General features: G+C 47.0%; 1 protein-coding gene across 1 annotated transcript in view; it reads left to right on the forward strand.

Moving 5' to 3' along the window:
* LOC109302237 (neurobeachin) overlaps positions 1 to 21,331 on the forward strand; it is a 564,850-nt gene that overhangs the window by 173,262 nt on the left and 370,257 nt on the right. Inside the window, exons 3-5 of the mRNA XM_019523799.1 lie at positions 4,605 to 4,705; positions 4,954 to 5,049; positions 9,063 to 9,184. Coding sequence (XP_019379344.1) covers positions 4,605 to 4,705; positions 4,954 to 5,049; positions 9,063 to 9,184 — 319 coding nt within the window. The remainder of the gene's footprint in view (positions 1 to 4,604; positions 4,706 to 4,953; positions 5,050 to 9,062; positions 9,185 to 21,331) is intronic.

Here is a 21,331-nt window from a genome sequence, read left to right on the forward strand (position 1 = left end):
GGGGAGGGGTTGTTTGCTTATTTTTGAGAAACCTTCCGTAAATGTATTCTCATCTTTCACCCTATGGAACTGAAAAGGGAGAAACTGTATTTTCCAGGTCTATTTTAAAAAGATACAGTTGTTTGTCATAATTCTGATAACATGGCAGCTCAGAACAGATACCCATTTCCTCAGAAAGGCTTGGATACGTGGTGAAAAGGGATTGAAAGTAACAGAAGTCTATTGGACCATTCAGGAAGAATGAATGGATAGGAGACCGGCAGAACTTATGAAGTTTTTGAAAGAAGGGAATGTGGGCATACCAGAGGTTAGCCATTCTGCTTTTACCTCTTCTACCTTCTCCAGGTGTTGCCTTTATGGTCATTGGAGACATTGGCCGCTGACAGTTAAAAGAAAGTATCAGCAGGGACATTTAGGAGTTATTCTTCATCATGCAGCTATTATTTGCCAGTGATAATTCATGTAGTGTTTGTGCTTTACTCAGCTCCAAATCTAAGTTGATTTACAGACATCAGGGTCAAAGGTGTAGCAGGGTAACTGTGATGCACAGGGCAGTGCTGGCTGCTGCCCCAGTTACCCCTTCCCCCCTCCTTTAGCTTTACTACTCCTCAAGGTGATTGGATGTCTTTAGATCTTGCCAAAGCTTCTTTGCCCTGCCATTCCTATCAACTTTTCCAAAAGGATGAGTGTAAAGTTTGGTATAGTGAAGATTCTCATTGCAAATTACAATGAGGGCCTAACTACTGCTGTGTGCTAGGAAACTGGTGCCATGCTTTTCCAAAAATTTTGAACAGCCTGTCACTGATGGGCTCAATTTTTGCTGATGGCTGTTGTCAGCTGCAAAGGCCAGTGATCCTTCTTGCATGCCAGCAGCTGTTTTGAGATGTACCTAGAAAGACACTTTTTGATCAAAAAAGAACTGACATATGTTCTGGCTAAAAAGCACTTTGCACTGAGAAGGAAGTTGATTCTTTTTGGGTGGTAGTAAGTCATGAGCTACCCAGCATTTGAAACACTTCACTTTCTGAGATTGTGCAGAAGCTATGCTGGGAAAAAAAAGGAAGCTTTTATTGCCTTCAGAGTTAGATGACTGCCAGTGGTACTCTAATCTTCGTCCCAGAAGCACTGCCTGTCTCAGTTCATCTGTGAATACCAAGGGTGTTCAACCTTCAGCCCACAAGCCAAATCCAGTCGCAGAGCCATGGCATCCAGCCCATGGGGATGCCCATGGGCCAGAAGATTTGGCAGTGGGCAAGGAGTGGAAGCATTATGCAGACAGGTCCAACCCTGCCTAGACCATTGCCATACAGCAGGATCAGGGCTGGGCCCATCCCTCACACACCTGGATCAGGCTGGGATGCTCCCCATTTTATCCTCACACCTGAACATCTGGCTCAGGGCCAGAAGTCTGCCCCTCTACCCACTGTGTCCAGATTGGGGCTGCTCTGGTCCACCTCTACCCCCTCCACATGTCCATATTGAGAATGGGCTGTTTTCTGTCCCCCCACATATCTGGATCAGGGCTGCTCTATCTCCCCCTGCTCCCTGTGCACCCGGATCAGGTCCAGGCCACTTTCTGCCTTTTTCCTGGGTGAGCAGTTTAGGCTTGGGCTGCACACCCTGCTGTGGTCAAATCAGGACTTTGCTGCACCAGTCCAGTATACCGGATCAAACCCACCAGTTGAATCTGGCTCATGAATAGACCTGGCACTGCCCATGGGGCAAAAAGGCTGGGCACCACTGGTGTATATAATGATAATTCCATGGAAGAGATGTTGAGCCATTCAACAGTGCAGACAAAAGATTACTAAAATGCCCACATAAGTGAATGTCAGATAGTTTTAACATTTATGCAGCATTTTCTTTAGAGAACTGTGAAAAAGTTTAACTTACAGGACAGGACTCATGGTGGAGGGTCTCTGCTACAACATATTTTGTGGCAGGACCATACAACTGGCTGCCTATGGGCAACATGCCTGTGTGGGCTTGGACTGTGGTCCATGGGAGTTGTTGACTTGGCTACCAGAGCTGCTGTGTTGACCCAGCTCCAGAACCCAGGGAGGAATGCTGCTGCTGTTCACCCTTGTATCACCTGCCTGCCGCTGAATTCACAGTCTTCATTTGCCACTGGTGACTCAAACCAGCAAAATGGGAAATTGTGGGTGAGTGGTGGCAGCATTCAACCCCTGTGTTCTGGAGCCATGCTAAGTCACCACTTGTTACCAGAGGTGGTTCATCTGGCCGATGAGAAGGCCCATGCTATCATAAATTAGACAGCCTTGTTCTAGGATTGGCAAGATGGTCTACTGACTGACAGTTATATGACTTCAGTCAAAAATATTCCGTAAAGCCAAAAAAAAATTACTATTTCTTTCCCTCGAGTCTCACTTCCTTTTTTGCATTTCAGTCATGCTGTTGGTACTTACTGTAAACCTCTTAGTTCTTATGTTCCATATGTACCTGAATCCAAAATGACTTTGAGTTTAAGATACTTCCCCTTCCCCCCAGTAATTTGTAATTTTCCATGTATCGAACCTATTTATTGGGGGTTGTCTTAAATTTGTTCCATCCCCCCGCCCCTCCACCCCACCGCTGTGGCAAGGAAAGCAGCGGTCAGGGGGCAAGCAGGTAGGCCCTCACTCCTTTTCCCCTCCCTGCCTGCCCTCCTCCATGCTTCTGCTTGCCTATCTTCAAGCCCTGCCCACATAGTCACTGCTCCCACAATCCCTGAACATTTGACCTTCTGTGGCCTGTACCTCCTCCCTCCCCCTTCCTACCCTTTTCTTCCCCATCCTGCCATTTACCTTCTATGGTTACTGTGGCTCTGAGGCACTTGGGTAAATTTTATATTTTTGTTCAGACTGCAGATGAGCAACAATAGTTAAAAAAAAAAAAAGTAACTTTTACTATTTTTTCCCATTCCCTTCTTCCACAGACGTAGTTGAAGAGTTTTATTCAATAACTTAAAGCACTCCTCACGATTCATGCCCAGTAGGTGATGAGTAATAAGCAAATGAAGGTGGCTCTTAACGTGCAAACGTTTAGGTTACCTTCATTAATGGTACTTCTGCATCCTTTCTCTAGAGACGTTAATGAAAAATAACTTTTTGTGATTGGGTTTTGGTTAATAAATTCTTGTAGAAGCATATCTTAAATCTTGCTTGCAACATTTAATCCAAACCTAGTTTATGCATCATGCTTAACCAGTCTCCATAGGATCATGTCACTGATGGCTGCTTAGCTTTTCTGAAGGTTTACTCAGTTCATAAGCTATTAAGTTTTATAATGAGAAGATCATATAGTTATAAAAAGTGTCTAATCCCGTTTTGTAAATAAGTGAAAAGTGAAATTAAGGGGAGGAAGAAGAACAGAGAAATACCTTTTCTCATCTTTAATATATTTTAAATACTAAATACAAGAGGTTTTACTGTAATAACTACCATATCTCCAGTCTATCTATGAACTCCCTTACTTCCATACAAAATACTCTGTGTTTCATCAATAAACACATCTGAGAACCTTGAAAGAATTCATAACTAAGCCATTTAACAAAAAAATGAAATAGTAGTGTTCTCTTAAGTAGTATTGAGCATAACAAATAGACAGATGCAATGTGGCATTTACCATTAATGTTCAATCGGTATTGTATATGAGTTCTAGTTGGCCTTAGTCGGCTCATTTTGAACCTTTTCTCCAGCAAAAACTGCTCCTTGGAATGATCAGTTTTTGTATTTCACCTCTGAAGGGTTAAGCAATTTTTCTTCCTGCTAGTAACAGTAATCCCAGCTATTAGCAGTGTAAGGCTTTGAAGAAAGTCAGAAAGCATACTGAAATCCAGGATCCTACCAATTATCCAGATCTTCAGTATTAATTAAGATCTGGGATCTGAACTTGTTAATTTTGAACACCACTTATTCCAAAAAAATTAAATTCTTACTTCCATTTACCTTTGTAGTAATTTACCTTGGAGATGCTGTAGTGGACAGTATATCATACATTAATTCCAGAATACTGCATAATTTTATTGCTAGTTTGAAGGGTGGTCTCTTATTTCTTTTTTCATTACTTTATTTGATGCTTGCAGTGGAAAATTTTGAAGTTTTAATGTTGGGTAGCAAAGCAGAGACAAAATTGCAATAAAAAAATCCATGAAGTATAGGGATGCAGTACATCCAGCCTAAAGAACTTTGAAGCATATGCATCTTTGCTCCAAAAAACTAAAAACATGCTACAAGTTTGGTGAAGGAGCCCCTTTAAAGGTTATAGATAAAAGACCGTAAATAATGAGCTATAAGTTCCTACCATACTACAGTGTTTTGGAATACTATATGTGTTTGTGGATTTATCTGCTGTTTTTTTTTCAAAGACTGAGAAAATAAATTCTTAAAATAGAAATGTAATACCATTTTTATTTAAACACAGAACGTATTGTAATAGGTTGGTTGGACATTCTGGTGGTTACATACATTAATTAAGGAAAGTAATATAATCTGGCTTAAATATTTTAAACTTAATGGAATAGCTGCTGTCAGACTTGTAGTAGTAAAAATGCTTTGATAAACTAAAGAATTCAAAGTTCAGAATAACTTTATTTTCCTTTGAAGATCTTCTAGTTGATATGTTGGGGGTTCTTGCCAGCTACAGCATCACTGTCAAGGAGTTGAAGCTTTTGTTCAGCATGCTTCGAGGAGAAAATGGAATCTGGGTAAGCTGTGATCAGATAAAGTATTAAGTGTCAGTGCATTAGTGCCTGAGGTTAGCATAAAAAGCCTCTGGGGGCATATAAAGTTGATTTTTTTAATGTTGATTGAATGACTTTTTAAAGTTTCTTGATAGCTGCCTTAGAATTAATTGACTATTTTGTTTGAAAACAGTCCAGTGGCTAATGTGGCCTCTAGAATGTCTGTACTAAATGGCTGTATTGACATTTCTTCAATTCTGTTGTTTTAACAGCCAAGGCATGCAGTTAAACTGTTGTCAGTCCTTAATCAGATGCCACAGAGACATGGTCCTGATACTTTTTTCAACTTCCCAGGCTGTAGTGCTGCAGTAAGTGTTTACCCAAAATACTTCTCTTTCTGGAAACAATTACATTTTTTTCTTTAGGTTGGGCTTGGAGACTCTCAATAAAAGTAAAATGGGGGTGGGAAAAAAACTGGAGTAATGCTGAGGAACCACTCACGTTACAGGATTAAATTCTTGGAGATAGGGGATGAAGGGAAGGTAAATATTAAGAGATGGCTAGGGTCCCCCCTTTTTATGAAAAAGAAAGCTTACTATAATAAGAAATTATTAAAATATTAAATATTAACAGAGCAAGTAATAGTTTTTATGGAAACTTTTAAAAACATTTGTAAACTAGTCTCTTTATTTGCCACATAAAAAGAATGCATTATGGCAGGACTATCCAACTTCCTAGCATTTGGGAGCTGCATGCCCCACAGACCACACTAGTGGGGCCTGCACCAGTGGGTGTCATGGACCCCTGGGGCTGCACATTATGTAGCCCAGTGCTTCCCAAACTTTTCCTCAACATGACTCCATTTCCTCAGCATGGCCCCTCGCTCCCAACCTGCAACTCCCCAGGTGCCCTTCACTTCTGACCCACAGCCCCTGGCCCTGCCAGTGCTGTTCACTCCCAACCTGCAGCTCCCCAGTCCCCCAAGGTGCTCCAGAGCCAGGGACTGCAGCCCCCTAACCCGCTCCCGTCCCAGCAGCATCGAAGCCCTGGCTGCCGCCTGTGGGAGGTGGTAGCTGCTGCGGCCTGAGCGGAATGTGGAGCCCAGCTCCTGCCCCATCTCCCCACCTCCCCTCCCCTGTGGGCAGCATGGCTGGAGCAGAGCCTGTGGTGGGGAGAGGATGCAGGCTCCTGCTGTGGTCTTGGGGCTCCCTGCCCTGCTGTCCCCCACTAGGGGCTCCACAGCCCAGTGGACAGGACCTAGCACAGGAGAAAATCCTGTGCTGCCGTGGCCACCAAGCTGAGGTGCCCCCTACCCACCTGGCAGCAGTAGGGGCATAACTCCATGCCACCACTGGTACTGCACCTCACTTTGGTGGCCATGATGGTGTGACACTTCCTCCTGTGCTGAGTCCCGCATGGGGTTGTGGAGGTGGTTCCTGCCTGGAGCTGATCCAGTCCCATTGTAGCCCTCTGCCCTGTTGTGGGTACAGAAATCTTGCGACCCCAACCGCTGATTTTGCAAGCCCATTCGGGTTCACAAGCCACAAATTTGGGAACCAGTGGTGTAGCCCCTGTTGTACTGTGTGACCCCATCCCTCTCCATTGCAATGAGTCTCCCTGTTGCACCACATGCCCAAATACCCCTATCCCCACTATACTTCACATTTCCTACTTCTCCACTGTACATCCCAGTGTGCCCAGCCCCACCCTGCACTGCACATCATGGGCTCTTCTGCTGCATTGTGCCTCTCAGGTGCCCTCTTGAGCTTTCCCAGCACTGCAGCCTGCATGACAGTGCACTGTCCTGTCCCTGGGGCAGGGAAGGGGAAGCAAGCAGAAGAGGGAGCCGACCAGAGCTCTTGGTTCCTTCTACAGCCGGAGCAATGTAGGGGGAGCAGCAGTTGGATGGGAGCCTGGGACCCACAGTTTAACCCTGTGTAGGTTGTATATAGCCCCCAGGCCACCAGTTGGACAGGCCTGCATTATGGAATGCAGTACTATAAAAAGTTTGTTGGCTCTAGTTTGTGATAACACTAAAGATTAACCTGTGACTTAACTTGAAATACCTGAGAATGATAAATACTCCACTGCCTCATGCATATTTACTCTGTGCTTGTATAGGGAGGTATCAGTATCAGTTGCCCCAGAACTGATAAACACTTCTCAGTAGCAAGATACATCTTTGATATGCCCTTTCCCCTTGCTGTACCACTGTATTGAAATGGCAGTACTACATTTTTGCAGGAATTAGTAACAACTCTAAAAATGAATGCCATTTGAGAGGCATGCACTTATGATTTTGGTGCTATTTGGTGCTATCACGGCTTTACGAGTGCTCATGGTGCTCAGGCCAGGTGCCAGATGATTGGAAGGTAGCCAGCGTGGTCCCCATCTTTAAAAAAGGGATGAGGGAAGACCTGGGCAACCATAGGCCCATCAGTCTTACCTCAATCCTAGGTAAACTTTGAGAAGATCGTCAAGGAGCACATCTGCGATGGGCCGGCTTCAGGGATGATGCTCAAGGGCAACCAGCATGGTTTCATTAGAGGCAGGTCCTGTCAGACCAACCTGATTGCCTTTTATGATCACGCCAAAAAAGCCTTGGATGCAGGTGTTGCCGTGGATTTAGTCTTTCTGGACTTCAGCAGGGCCTTTGACACCATCTCCCACCCCATCCTCATTAAAAAACTAGGTGACTGTGGCATTGATGCCTACACAGTCAGATGGATTGCAGATTGGCTGAAGGGTTGTACTCAGAGGGTGGTGGTGGACGGGTTATATTCAACCTGGGGAGAAGTGGGCAGCGGAGTCCCCCAGGGCTCGGTCCTTGGGCCCACGCTGTTCAATGTCTTTATCAGTGATTTGGATGACGGGGTGAAAAGCAACCTGTTTAAATTCACTGATGATACCAAAATCTGGGGTGAGGTGAGCACGCTAGTAGGGAGGGAAAGACTGCAGCAAGACCTGGATAGGTTGCAGGGGTGGGCTAACAAAAACAGGATGCGTTTCAATACTGACAAGTACAGGGTGCTGCACTTGGCCAGTAGTAACCAGCAGCACACTTATAAGATGGGAAACTCCCTTCTTGAGAGCACGGAGGCAGAAAGAGATCTTGGAGTCATTATTGACTCCAAGATGAACATGGGCCGACAATGCGAGGTCAGGGTTGGCAGGGCTAACCGGACCTTGTCATGCATCCACAGGTGCATCTCAAGTAGGGCCAAGGAGGTGATCCTCCCCCTCTACGTGACACTAGTCAGGTCACAGCTGGAGTACTGTGTCCAGTTCTGTGCGCCCCACTCCAGGAGGGATGTGGACAACATTGAGAGGGTCCAGAGGAGGGCCACCCACATGATCCGGGGACTACAGGGCAGACCCTACAATGAGAGACTGCGGGACCTAAACCTGTTCAGCCTTCACAAGAGAAGGGTGAGGGGGGACCTGGTGAACGTCTATAAACTCACTAGGGGGGACAAGAAGGGTTTGGGAGAGACCTTGTTTCCCCTAGCGCCCCCTGGCATAAGGAATAACGGCCATAAATCAATGGAGAGTAGGTTTAGATTAGACATCCGCAAGAACTACTTCACAGGTAGGGCGGCTAGGATCTGGAACCAACTTCCAAGGGAAGTGGTGCTGGCTTCTACCCTGGGAGGTCTTTAAGAAGAGGCTTGATGCCTACCTGGCTGGAGTCATTTGAGCCCAGTTTTCCTCCTGCCCAGGCGGGGGGTCGGACTTGAAGATCTACAAGATCCCTTCCGACCCTACTTCTATGATTCTATGATATTCTTTTATATTTATAGTAATGCTTTCCTGATAATGAAGGAAAAAACCCCTCTACCCCACAGAATTCATGATACTGTATCAAATCACACTACATCTAATTTTAAGAGTATTCTTGTTTTTTTGTTGTTCCTAATACAATTTCTTTCTCCCCTCCTCAAAAAATAGAAAAATAATTAAGAAGGTCTTCTACACACAGCAGACTACTTCAGAGTCCTGCATAATTAAGGGAAATGGCTTTCATACTTATCAAAAGCTGAACTGAAATTTTAACATCTACAGAAATAATTTATTTTTACTAGTTTTTTCTGAATATTACTTCTTGGCAAGTGTATTCAATATCTGACTTGATCTGACTCCTCACATTTTCCATGGATTTATGTGCATAGAGAACTGAAACCAAGAAAATATAACAAAATAATAATTCATGCATTTATACCAGAATTGTAGAATTTTTCTTGCACCTTTTCACAGCGTTTGCACCAGACACAGCAAATCCACACATTTACAGTTAGGTATCTAAGAAATTTTACTTTAGATAGCAGTCTTTTTTTAACACAGAATAACAGCATTTATATTAATTTTCTTTTCTTTATTTTAGGCAATTGCATTGCCTCCCATTGCTAAGTGGCCTTACCAAAATGGGTTTACTCTTAACACCTGGTTTCGTATGGATCCATTAAACAATATAAATGTAGATAAAGATAAACCCTATCTCTACTGGTAAGTAATTCAAAGCTATATAAAAAATTTCATTTTGACCTTCCTATAAACAAATGTCTATTTTAAAAACTTTTTTTGTTAAAGCTGCTCCTTTTTGCTAACATTTGCAGATTTGAATGTCAGTTTACTATGTTATAAACTCTGAAGATTGTGTGTAGTGTTTAGTTCTTAACAAGATTATAAATGTAACAGCACAAAATGTGCCTTTCGTTTGAGCTATAAAACCAAGTAAACATTATTTGAACTTTTCTGAGCAATGCATTTTATGAAGCTACTGTTTGAAGATATCTTTTTGTATTTTAATATATTCTTCTTAATGATATTTAAGAGGCCGTTGGTGATCTTGCTTCTGTGATCTTAAGAGGATTTGCTGCTGTGTGGGAAGGAAAGTGTATTCATGCTGCAGTCCTTCCTGGTTTAGTCCTCCATGCTTTTCCTGGAAACAGAGGCACATAGGACAGTTCCACATGCCCTATCAGACTCTGTTTCTGAGAGATGCCATCTGGGATTGGATGGGGAAGCCCTATGGCACAAGTGGGCTCTCCTGCCTCCTTTAGGCTTATCAGAGAACCCTAAGGCAAGGGAGGAGCACATGTTCTTGTCACAGCCCTTTCCAGTCTGACTGCATGAGACTGTGCACTTCCACCTGCCTGCGGCTCTGGCAGCAGAAGCACCCCAGTTGAGAACCACTGGTGAGGTAGCACAACAGTGGTTCTCAACCATGGTGATGCCAAATTCAGTGAAGGTGAAGAGGGGTGCTCTGAATTTAAGAAGGTTGAGAACCACTGATCTGGTTATTCATACTTCAGAAAGACAACTATGGTGTTTTGGTAATTTTGCTTACAGGTCATTTATACAATTCTACTTCATTTAGACTTTAAGCAGATGATTATGTAAAAATGGTGAGTTTTGAAATCTGTTGCTATCTGTCATGAATTCCCGTAGTTTCATGAAACAGAAGCAAAATTGTAATAATATTCAATAAATCAGGCATGGAGGAAGGCACACTACAGAAGCATGATATATTAGCATTAATATAGATTTTTATGTAGAATAACTATGTGTAGTTGTTTATCATGCAGAAACTTGTGGGAGTGATAAAACGATCTGGGTAGAAAATATTTTTTCCATCTTGTAAAATTCTTCCCATTCTGAGATAATTTCACAACTGTGTTTACCAGTAATTTGTATTTTCATAAATCATTTTGAATCTGAAAATAGTTTAAACTAAATGTTTTACCTTTTGAGCCTTTTCAACATTTTGAGGAAAAAAATTGTTCTATGGTAAGAAATGGTGTTAAATTTCGTGACCAGCCCTAATGAACAGTTCAAATCTAGTCCTTTTCTTTTGAGGTTCAGAGTAGGAACAACATGGAATAACTTGATTTTGAGGAGTAGTTGATGGGGCTTTTTCACCCAAGCATTCTGAGAATTTTCCTTTCCCTTTTTCTTTTTAATTATGTGTAGTATAACACCTTTGTTTTGAAGCTTCATGGAAAAGTCTTATCAGATTCCAACTTTGGCAGTGGGACAGGTTTTAGATGGTATAATTAATCTCTCTTTTGTGAACACCTGAAAATGGGAAGAACAGACCTAAAAAGACATAGTCTGTGGTAGAGAATATTCTGCTACTGTAGACTATGAGTATAGAAATATTTTTGGGCTGAATGGTGAATATGGTTGCTGTTTATGGATTTACATTATTTATAAAATTAAATATACAATTTCTCTGTATTCTACTCTAAGCCTGCTGTTATTCTTAAGAATGTTTTCAGTTGTAATGCCTTTACATCTTCAAATCTCAAATATGAGATCTAAATAGTTTTAAAAGGGAAAAGTTGAAAATTTTCTTATGCTATTTATTTTTTAATATTTTCTGATCATTCATTATTTTGTCTGTTCTAATAAGCATAGTTTTATTTCTGTTTTTAATACATACTGATGTAGATCTCCTCTCCAAAAAATAATATAGCCTGTAATGGTTTTGCTAATGAAGTGGTATGATTTGATAATTTTCAAGTACATTTATGACCCATGTGGATTTTCCCTCTCTTTCCTTTGCTTTAGGGCTAATTTCAAATATGCCTGTAGATAAGTCCTTCCTTCCTTCTACCTAGGCCTTTCCCCCAGTGTCTCCAACACATCTATAAAAGCATATCTGCATTTCTTCTTCAGAAGATAGTAAGAATTCCAGATTTCTATTTAAAATAACACAGCAAGGCAGTGATCCTCAATTTGTGACTTGCTGGCAACAAATTGCTGGTAAGGTCCTTCAGCATTGCTCGTGGTCTTAGGAAAGTAAAAGGTTAAAACTGAAGTTGAGGGAGAGAGTAAAATACAATATTGCTTACTGCATGTTACTTGCTAACTATTGTTGCTGTGAGCCAGCAAATGTTGGAGACCACTGCCCTAAGTAATATCTTTTTTTTTGTTTGTTTCAACTAGTATTGAAACGTTTCTTAATTGTAGCTTCAAACAGGAATTTTTCTTGCTTTGAAGTCATTTAGTTAATGTGATCACTAAATTCCAGGGTGAAACAGTATCTCTTTATATAAACATTTTCTGATTCTACATTTACAAATTGCTTGCTCCTCCTTCCCACCCCCACCCGGCAGCCTGTGTTTGCAATAAAGTAACTGAGAAGAATGTTTTATTAGATTTAAAGGTAAATGTTAGATATATTAAGCAGTTTCTTGTAGAGCCCCATTTTCTCTTTGTATTTTAATTAAAGCATGAGACTTTTAATTTAATAGTACTGTTTCGTAGAAAAAAATTGTACATGTGCTCTTAGGGAAAAAGAAAACTTAGTAACTTCACAAAAGGGGTACTCAAAGAAAGTTTCTGGAACCTACTTACACCCGTCTGTACCCTGGAAACTACTAATACCCCCAGGATGGAGTTTGGCTACTCTCTGTGGCTGAGGAGACAGGACTAGGAACAATGGACTCAGCAGAGATAATTTAGATTGGAGATAATCTGAAGATAAAGAGGAACTTTCTGACTACAAGGGTGATCAAGCATTCGAATAGGCTATCTAGAAAAATTGTAGAATTTCTATCTTTGGAACTTTTCAAGAGCATATTGGACAGACAGTTTGCTGGGATGTTTAGTCAGGGATGATGCTGCCTTGAGAAGGGGTTGGTTCTTAGTTGGTAGGGTCGGAAGGGACCTGAGCAGATCATCAAGTCCGACCACCTGCCATGGGCAGGAAAGGATGCTGGGGACAAACGACCCGGCTAGGTGATTATCAAGCCTCCTTTTGAAGACCCCCAGGGTAGAAGTGAGCACCACTTTCTTTGGAAGTTGGTTCCAGATCATAGCCACCCTGACTATGAAGTAGTGCCTCCTGATATCTAGCTTGAATCTACTCTCCATCAACTTATGGTTGTTATTCCTTGTTACTCCTGGTAGTGCTTGGGGGAACAGGGACTCTCCCATTGCCTGCTGGTCCCTCTTGGTCAGTTTACAGACAGCCACCAAATCCCCTCTTAGCCTTCTTTTGTGGAGGCTGAACAGGTTCAGGTCCCGTAGCCTCTGCTCATAGGGCCTTGCTGCTCTGTGATCATGTGAGTGGCCCTCCTCTGGATCCTCTTGATGCTGTCCACATCCCTCCTGAAGTGTGGTGCCCAGAGCTGGACACAGTACTCCAACTGTGGCCTGACCAGTGTTGCATAGAGGGGGAGGATCACCTCCTTGGACCTGCTGGTGATGCATCTGTGGATGCATGACAAGGTGCGATAGCTTTCCTGACTGCGTCCCCACATTGGCAGCCTATGTTCATTTTGGAATCAATAATGACACCAAGATCCATTTCTGCCTCTGTGTTGACTAGAAGGGAGTTCCCTAGCCTGTAGGTATGCTGCTGGTTCTTCCTCCCTAGGTGTAGTACCTTGCACTTGTCAGTATTGAACCCCTTCCTGTTTTCATCTGCCCACTCCTGTAACCTGTCTAGATCTAGTTGCAGCCTGTCCCTCTCCTCCAGCATGCCCACTTCTCCCCACATCTTAGTGTCATCTGTGAATTTGAAGAAGGTGCTTTTCACCCCCTCATCCAAGTCGCTGATGAAGATGTTGAACATTGCGGGCCCGAGAACCGAGCTCTGGGGGACCCCACTGCCCACATCTCTCCAGGTTGAAAAAGACTCTCTGGGTGTGGCCCTCCAGCCAATTTGCAACGCATCCGACTGTGTAGACATCGATGCCATAGTTGACTAATTTTTTAATGAGAATGGGGTGAGAGATGGTGTCGAAGGCCTTCCTAAAGTTCAGAAAGACCGCATCCACTGCGACACTTATGTCCAAGGATTTTGTGACCTGGTCATAGAAGGCCACCAGTTTGGTTTGACACGACCTGCCTCGAATGAACCCATGTTGGTTGCCCCTAAGCATGATCTCCCCTCCTGGTCCCACGCAGATGTGTTCCTGGATAATTTTCTCAAAGACCTTCCCCAGGACCAAGGTAAGATTAACAGGCCTGTAGTTTCCTGGGTCCTCCTTCCTCCCTTTTTTGAAAATGGTGACCACACTGGCCCTTTTCCAGTTCTCTGGCACCTCGCCAGAGCACCATGAGTGCTTGTAAAGCTGTGCAAGGGGTCCCACAATGACCTCTGCTAATTCCTTCAGCACTCTGGGGTGGAGATCATCAGGACCTGCTGATTTGTATATGTCTAGTCCCACCAGAAGTTCCCTGACTAGGTTCTCCCTGACCCTGGCCCTGGCAGCACCTCCCCTGGGTCTGTCGCGGGTCCCGGTGGAGGGGATGCCCAGGTCCCTGCTCAGAAAGATAGAGGCAAAGAAATTGTTAAAGAGGTTAGCTTTGTCATCTGGTGTGAAAACCAATTTCCTAGCGTATCCTGCAGAAGCCCTGTGTTACCTGGTACCTTCTTTTTCCCCCTGATGTATTTAAAAAAGGACTTCTTGTTATCCTTGATCTGGGTCACTAGTCCCAGTTCCATCTCTACCTTCCTAACAGCCCCCCTACAGTCTTGATCAATGGAGGTATAATCCTCCTTGGTGATGGCCCCTCCCTTGCATTGGGTGTACGCCTCCTTTTTAGCTTTGAGACATTCCTGGATGCTTTTGGTGAGCTATGGGGGCTTCTGAGCACTCTTGCTCCTTTTGATCTGCGTTGGGATTGTCACCTTTTGGGCTTGAAGGATTGTCTCCTTAAGGAACGAACACTTTTCCTTGACTCCCAACTCCCCTCCCCTCTGGGACCTCAATGCCTCCCCGACTAGTCTCCTTATGTCATTGAAATCTGCCCTCCTGAAGTCTAGGGCTGTTGCCGTGCTGCAGGCCTTTGACACCCTGCGCTGGATGGTGAACTGCAGTAGGCGATGATAACTGTCACCCAGGTCGTCGAGAATCCGCAGTCCACTCACCAGATCATCCCCCATGGCCAGGACCAGGTCCAACAAGGCATTTGCCCTGGTGGGACTGTGCACCTCCTGGGTTAGATGGAGGTCCTGTAACTTGGCTAGAAACCTATGTAAGCAGTCAGCCCTGGCTGACTGCTCTTCTCAGCAGATGTCCAGATAGTTTAGGTCATCCATGATGACCATGTCCCTTGACCTAACTGCCTCTGTGAGCTGACCTGAGAATTCCCAGTCCAGCTCTTCCCCCTGGTTAGGTGGCCTGTAGTAAACCCCTACTGTTAAGTCCCTTTCCCCCTGATCCCCTTGTATTTGGACCCAGAGCGCTTCAGTCTGCCCCTCCTCAGACCCAGTACTGTTTGTTGAGGACATGTATTGCTCTTTGACATAGAGCGCCACTCCCCAACCCTTTCTCCCTGTTCTATCCCTCCTGTACAGCCTATAGTCCTTGATGTTCAGTGCCCAGTCATATGTTGGATCCCACCAAGTTTCAGTGAGCCCCACTATGTCTGGGTTTGTGTTAGCTAGCAGGAGGGCAAGTTCCTCCTGCTTGTTCCCCATATTACGAGCATTAGTGTAGAGGCATTTAAGGTCTCCTGGAGGTGTATGCTCTGCCCCCCTAATCCCTGGACTATCTGGGCCCCTGTCTCTTACCTGGGTATTTCTTGTGCTCATTGCCTGTCTTGGCTGGGCTGTTCTTGTTGGTGGCTCTTGGTTCGGTGTTCCGTGGCTCCCTCTGTCTTTATCTTCCTCTTCCCCCAACGAGCCTAGTTTAAAGTCTGCCAGAGGAGATCAGCCAACCTGAAAGAGAACACACACTTACCTTCGGGGGAGAGGTGAAGCTCATCGCACCCAAGCATGTCTCTTGTCCTGAAGTATGGGTCGTGGTCCAAAAAGCTGAAGCCTGCCTCAAGACACCATTTTCGAAGCCAAAAGTTGACCTCCCTGATGCTGGTCTCGTGGCGCTGTCCGCGTCTGCTCACTGGAAGGACAGATGAGAAGACCACCTGTGCCCCTGTCTCCTTCAGCTTGCTCCCCAGAGCTTGGTAGTCCTTCATCAGGCGATCAGGGCTGGTCCTGGCCACAGCATTAGTGCCCACATGGATTAGGACCATGGGGTTCAGATCAGGGGTGCGTAATAATTTGGGCTGGAGGACCACTTAAGGAGTTTCACTGAGCTGTGGCAGGCTGTGAGGGTTGCTGACCTGGCATAGTGGGGAGAGTGCTGCCATGATAGGTTGAGGGGAGGGGGGCTGGGGCAGTGTGGCGAGCATGATGACCTGCCACGTGGTGGGGGCAGCTGGTTCTCCATAGATGGGGGCTCTTCTCAGAGTAGGTAGGTGGGCAAACAGATGGGACAGGGCTGTGGGCAGGTGGTGAACAGCATCTGGGAGCAAGGTATGTGGGCAGGGCTGGGGCCAGGGCTAAAGCCAGAATCATGGGGCTGGGGCCTCTACACATCCCTGAGTGGATCTCAGCCCTGCACTGTCACTACCCCACGATTCTAGCCCTGGCCCGGCTATCCTGGTCCTGGATGCCTCTGCCCACCCACCTGCCCCAGCTTCATCCTGTCTTCCTGGCTGAGGATGCCCTACCCAATGGAATCTCAAGTCAGTCTCCATGGAGAGCCTGTCTGCCTTCCCACCCTCTGTCAGGTACCCCCAATGGTGGGTGCAGGACAGACTGGCAGTGGTAGCTCAGCAGAGAGTCTGACCACCGTACTGCCCCTGCCCCTGCTCTGCTGCATGCCTTAGGGTGGCAGGACCAGCCACATGTGCCATGGCCTGTGCTTCTCCCCTTGCCTGGGATGGGCAGGGCCAAGGGATCTCCTGCAGGCTGGATAAAATCCCGTGGCAGGTTGGATTCAGCCTGCCAGCTGTATTTTGACCACTCTTGCTTTAGATGACCTCATGAGGACTTTTCCAGCCCTAATTTTCTATGATCCAGGTAAAGGAAACTGGACAAAGGGTCCTTCTCTTAAAATTGGTGCTGCTATTGGGCTTTGAGAGATGAACCCAAGGGTAGAAGTCTAAAGAGCAAGATGGAGGATAAAAGTTCAGAAGGGTACAGATACAGATAAAGACCTGGGGGTTACAGTGAGCTGAATATAAGCCAAAAGTGTGCCCTTGTTGCCAAGAAGGTTAAGGGCATACTGGGCAGTGTTAGTAGGAGCATTACCATTAGATCAAGGGAAGTGATGATTCCCCTCTACTCTGCACTGGTGAGGCCACATGTGGAGTACTGTGTCTAGTTTTGGGTCCCCCACTACAGAAAGAATGTGGACAAATTGGAGACTTCAGTGGAGGATGGTGAAAATGGTTATAGGGTTGGGGCATGTGATGTATGTGGAGAGGCTGAGGGGGAACTGGTCTTATTGAATGTGGAGAAGAGAAGATTGAAAAGGGATTTAATTGCAGCCTTCATCTACCTGTAGTGGGGTTTGAAAGAGGATGGGAGCTGGACTGTTCTCAGTGATGGCAGATGACATAAGAAGGAGAAATGATTTCATGTTGCTGCTAGAGAAGTTTAGGGTTAGATATTAGGAAAAATGTTTTCATAAGAAAGGTAGTAAAGCACTGTTACATGCTATCCAGAGAGGTTGTGGAATCTCTATCCTCACAGGTTTTTAAGACCCTGAGAGAAAAAGCCTTGGCTGGGATAATCTAATTGGGGGTGGTTGTGCTTTGAGCAGTGGGTTGGATTAGATGATCTCCTGAGATTCCTTCCAACCCTGATTTTCTCTGATTCTGTAACAGCATTGAAGTTTATGAACTCCTCATCTTCTGCCCTGCCAAACCTGAAAACAGAAGGCTCAAAACTGGATAACAGTTGACACTTTTTTCAGTATTGCTATGCCTGTTAAATCATGGCTACAAGGCTGGAGGTATCTTGAGTAGGGTTTAATGGCCTGTTTAATAAGGGTTGGCAGATTAGGAAAAAAAAAAGAAACATTAACGATCAGTTAGGCTTTTACTAGTTGCAGTAGGCATAGATCCAACCCTTTGAGCAATACAACTTGAAACATACTCTTTTCCAGCATCAGCTTTAAGAAAGTATCTACAATGCCAGTCACACTGCAACTAATTTGACCCATAGCTAGTTTTAAAATAGATTGAAAACTCTTCATAGTGGGAAGCTGTTGGAGAATGGAAATATTTTAGTTTTATCAGCCTTCCCAGAATTCTGAAGGGTTCTGGGCAAAATATTTCAGATCCTGTAGTAGAGGAGAATAATTTACTGTACACAACATCAGTATGACGGAGAAGAACATTTCCACAATTAATTGGAGGAAGTATACTTCTGGACACTTGCTTGTAATTGCAAGTAGGGAGGCGGGGGGCTGAGATTATGGGGGAGGGCACAGATGGGCTTCCTTTCTAAGCAGGCCAGATGGTAGCAGCTTGTTCCAGCTGTCACTGCTGCTTGCCTCAGCCCTGCTCCTGGGGGTAGCAGCTTTTTATAGTTAGAAATTACTAACTCACTCTATGGCCAGATACAGACATTATACATAAACTGGTATAAGTGACTGGAAATTGGTCTAAACCTGTAACAGAATAGAAATTCAGGGCATGTAGACTGGTTTAAAAATGGCGAAATCATATCTGAAAGAAACCTGGATGGATGTAGCATCAGATTTAATCAGTTTAGGTTAGACCGGTCTGTTGAACGTCTGCACCTGATCCCCTGCTGATTCATGTTAAAGTGCTGTCCACTGGCATTCCAGGGGCATTTGTGCCCTACCCTTCTCAAAGAGGTGGGGAACTCAGCTGGGTTGCTTTGGCTGAGCATGCAGCCAGCCTCGTCCCTGCGCTGTCAGAGCTGAGTCAACAAAGCTTCTGTTCCCCAGTCCTGCATCCTGCCTGTATCTGCCAGTGCCCACAGTAGCAGGAGGGGTGAGGAAACAGGCAACCTGCTGCACAGCCCCCCCCATCCCTAGCTGTGCTTGCTTATGTCTGTGCGGGGGGGCAAGCCTGGGTTGTTGGGCAGAGTCTTGCACTCTCTCCTGTGGCCCCTGTGCTGCCCAGCCCGGCTGACAGCCACACACAGCTCAGACATCGTTCCCAATCCCATGTCAGTAGAGCTAGGCAGCACCAGAGGAGCAGGGAGGAGTAGAGCTATCCTCCCCTCCAAGCTGTGCTTCTGGTCTGGCCATGGGGTGGGGAACCTCTGCTCTCCTAGGTCCCCAGTGGTGCCTGGCTTGGCAGACAGCCCCACGTGGCTCTCTGCCTTGGCTCCTGGCTGCCTGTGTCAGCTGAGCTGCACAACAGCATGAGGTAAGCAGATGAGGAAGCAGAGGCTTCTGTCTAAGGGCTCTGCCCCAGCCTCTAGATCTGAGCTGGGAAGACTTCTGCTCTCCCACCCACCACTACTGCTTTATGGCCCTTTGTGGGGAGAAGGATCTAACGCTGGGAGTCTACTACAGCCCCACAACCAAGGGGAGGATCTGGACTGGGAATTTTCAGGCCAGCTTGCAGAGGCACTTAAGACAAGGGATGTAGTTGTCATGGGTGATTTAAATTACCCGGACATCTGCTGGGAGGAACAGTCAGCCAGGTCGGACCTTTCCAGGAGGTTCCTGGCCGGGATACAGGACCTCCACTTAATTCAGGAGGTGCACAGTCCCACCAGAGGAAATGCCCTGTTGGACCTGGTCCTGGCCAGAGGCGATGACCTGGTAAGGGGCCTCCAGGTTCTTGACCACCTGGGAGATAGCGACCACCGCTTGCTGGAATTCACCATCCAGCGCAGGGTGTCAAGGGCCTGCAGCAAGGCGGTAGCCCTAGACTTCAAGAGGGCCAACTTCAACGAGTTGAGGAGATTAGTGGGAGAGGCGCTGAGGTTCAGGAGAGCAGGGGATCTCAGTGCCCAAGATGAGTGGTCGTTCCTTAAGGAGATGATACTCAGGGCCCAAGGGGTGACCATCTCAGCAAGAAGCAAGGGGGCCAAGAATGCCCGAAAGCCCCCCGGCTCACCAAGGGCATCTGGGAATGCCTGATTGCCAAAAAGTACAACCAGTACAACCAGTGGAAAGGGGGTGCTGTCTCCAAAGAGGAGTATACCTCCTCTGCTCGGGCCTGTAGGGGGGCTGTCAGGAAAGCTAAGGCAGACATAGAGCTAGGACTAGCGTCCAAGATCAAAGATAATAAAAAGTCGTCTTTCAAATATATAGGGAGGATGAAGAAAGCACTGGGTAATGTGGGGCCCCTGGAAGATTCTCTAGGCAATCTGGTGGTTGCGCCAGAGGAGAAAGCAGACCTCTTTAACCAATTCTTCACCTCCGTTTTCTTGTGCAGGGACCAGGACTTCCCCATCATGCTGCAAGAGGACTTGAGGGTTACACCTCCAGACCTCAGGTTGGGGAAGACCAGGTTGGAGAGCTTCTGGAGGGGCTGGACTTGTTCAAACCAGCGGGTCCAGATGCTCTCCACCCCAGGGTGTTGAGGGAAGTAGCAGGGGTTATTGCAGGGCCCTTGGCACGGCTTTACGAGCGCTCGTGGTGCTCGGGCCAGGTGCCAGATGATTGGGACTGTGGGTGTGGGGGACCTTGTGGGGGGGCTGCTCAGAAGGGGTGGGTCCCCTGGCCCCCACAGGGTGCAGGCCCCCATACAGCACATGGAATGCCCCTCTGCACAGGGCCCCAGCTCTTCCCTGGAGGCCCCCCCCACCCAGGGTCCCAGGTACCTTGGAGGGCCCCAGCCTCCTTGCCCAGAGTCCCAGCTCCCCCCTGGAGGGCCACAGTCCCGATCCCCCACAGGGCCCCAGCGACCCCAGCCCCCCCGCCCAGGGTCCCAAGCACTATGGAGGGCCCATCCACCCCCGCCCAGGGCCCATAATTGACCTTTCACAGCAGCAGTAGGGGGACCATGTGCTGAGCCCAGCCAGGTCCTGCCAGCCCTGGGGCTGCTCCTGTTACCCAACTGGACTGGTCTCGTGTAGACAGGACCCAGTGTGGCACGTAGGGACCATGTGCCGGGCCCAGCTGGGTGCTGCCACCCTTGGGGCTGCTCTGCTGCCTGGCCGGGCTGGGCCTATGGTGACAGGACTCGGTACAGCATGTGGGGACCGTGTGCTGGGCCCAGCTGGGTCCTGCTGCCTGGCCGGGCCATTCCTATAGTGGCAGGACCTGGCGCAGCACACGGGAACTGCACAAAGCCCAGCCTGGTCTTGCCGACCCTGGGGTGCTTGTGCTGCCTGGCCCGGTGTGGCGTGGCGCAGTGCGCGGAGACTGCATTGAGTCCAGCTGGGTCCTGCTGGCCCTGGACTGTTTGCGCTGCCTGGCCCAGCCGGGCAGCACAAGCAGCCCCAGGGTCGGCAGGACCCAGCTGGGGTCCGTGTGGTCCCTGTGCACTGTGCCAGGTTGTGCCACTGTAGGAATGGCCTGGCTGAGTGGCAGAGCAGCCCCAAGGGCAGCAAGACCCGGCTGGGCCCCACGTGCCTTGCTGGGTCTTGCTGCCATGGGCCCAGCCCAGCCAGGGGCCCCAGAACCCAAGAGGCATGCAGTCCCCATGTGCCACACTGGGTTCTGTCACCATGGGTCTGGCCTGGCTGGATGGCAGACAGGCCCCAGGGCTGGCTACGCACCGCGTCCCGTCTCTGACCCACTGAGCCCCATGTGGCTCTCTAGTCTGGCTTCACACTGGAGCAGGTTGTACAGCTCCGGGAGGTGAGGCTTCTGTTCACGCCTCCCAGAGCCGTGCAACCTGCTCTGGTGCAAAGCCGGATTAGCAAGCCACACTGATCTGAGCCGGGTCCTCACCCCCCACAGCCCCAGGGAC

Source organism: Gavialis gangeticus, unplaced genomic scaffold (assembly GCF_001723915.1).
Source record: "Gavialis gangeticus isolate Ggan-Ray unplaced genomic scaffold, GavGan_comp1, whole genome shotgun sequence".
Classification (NCBI taxonomy): domain Eukaryota; kingdom Metazoa; phylum Chordata; order Crocodylia; family Gavialidae; genus Gavialis; species Gavialis gangeticus.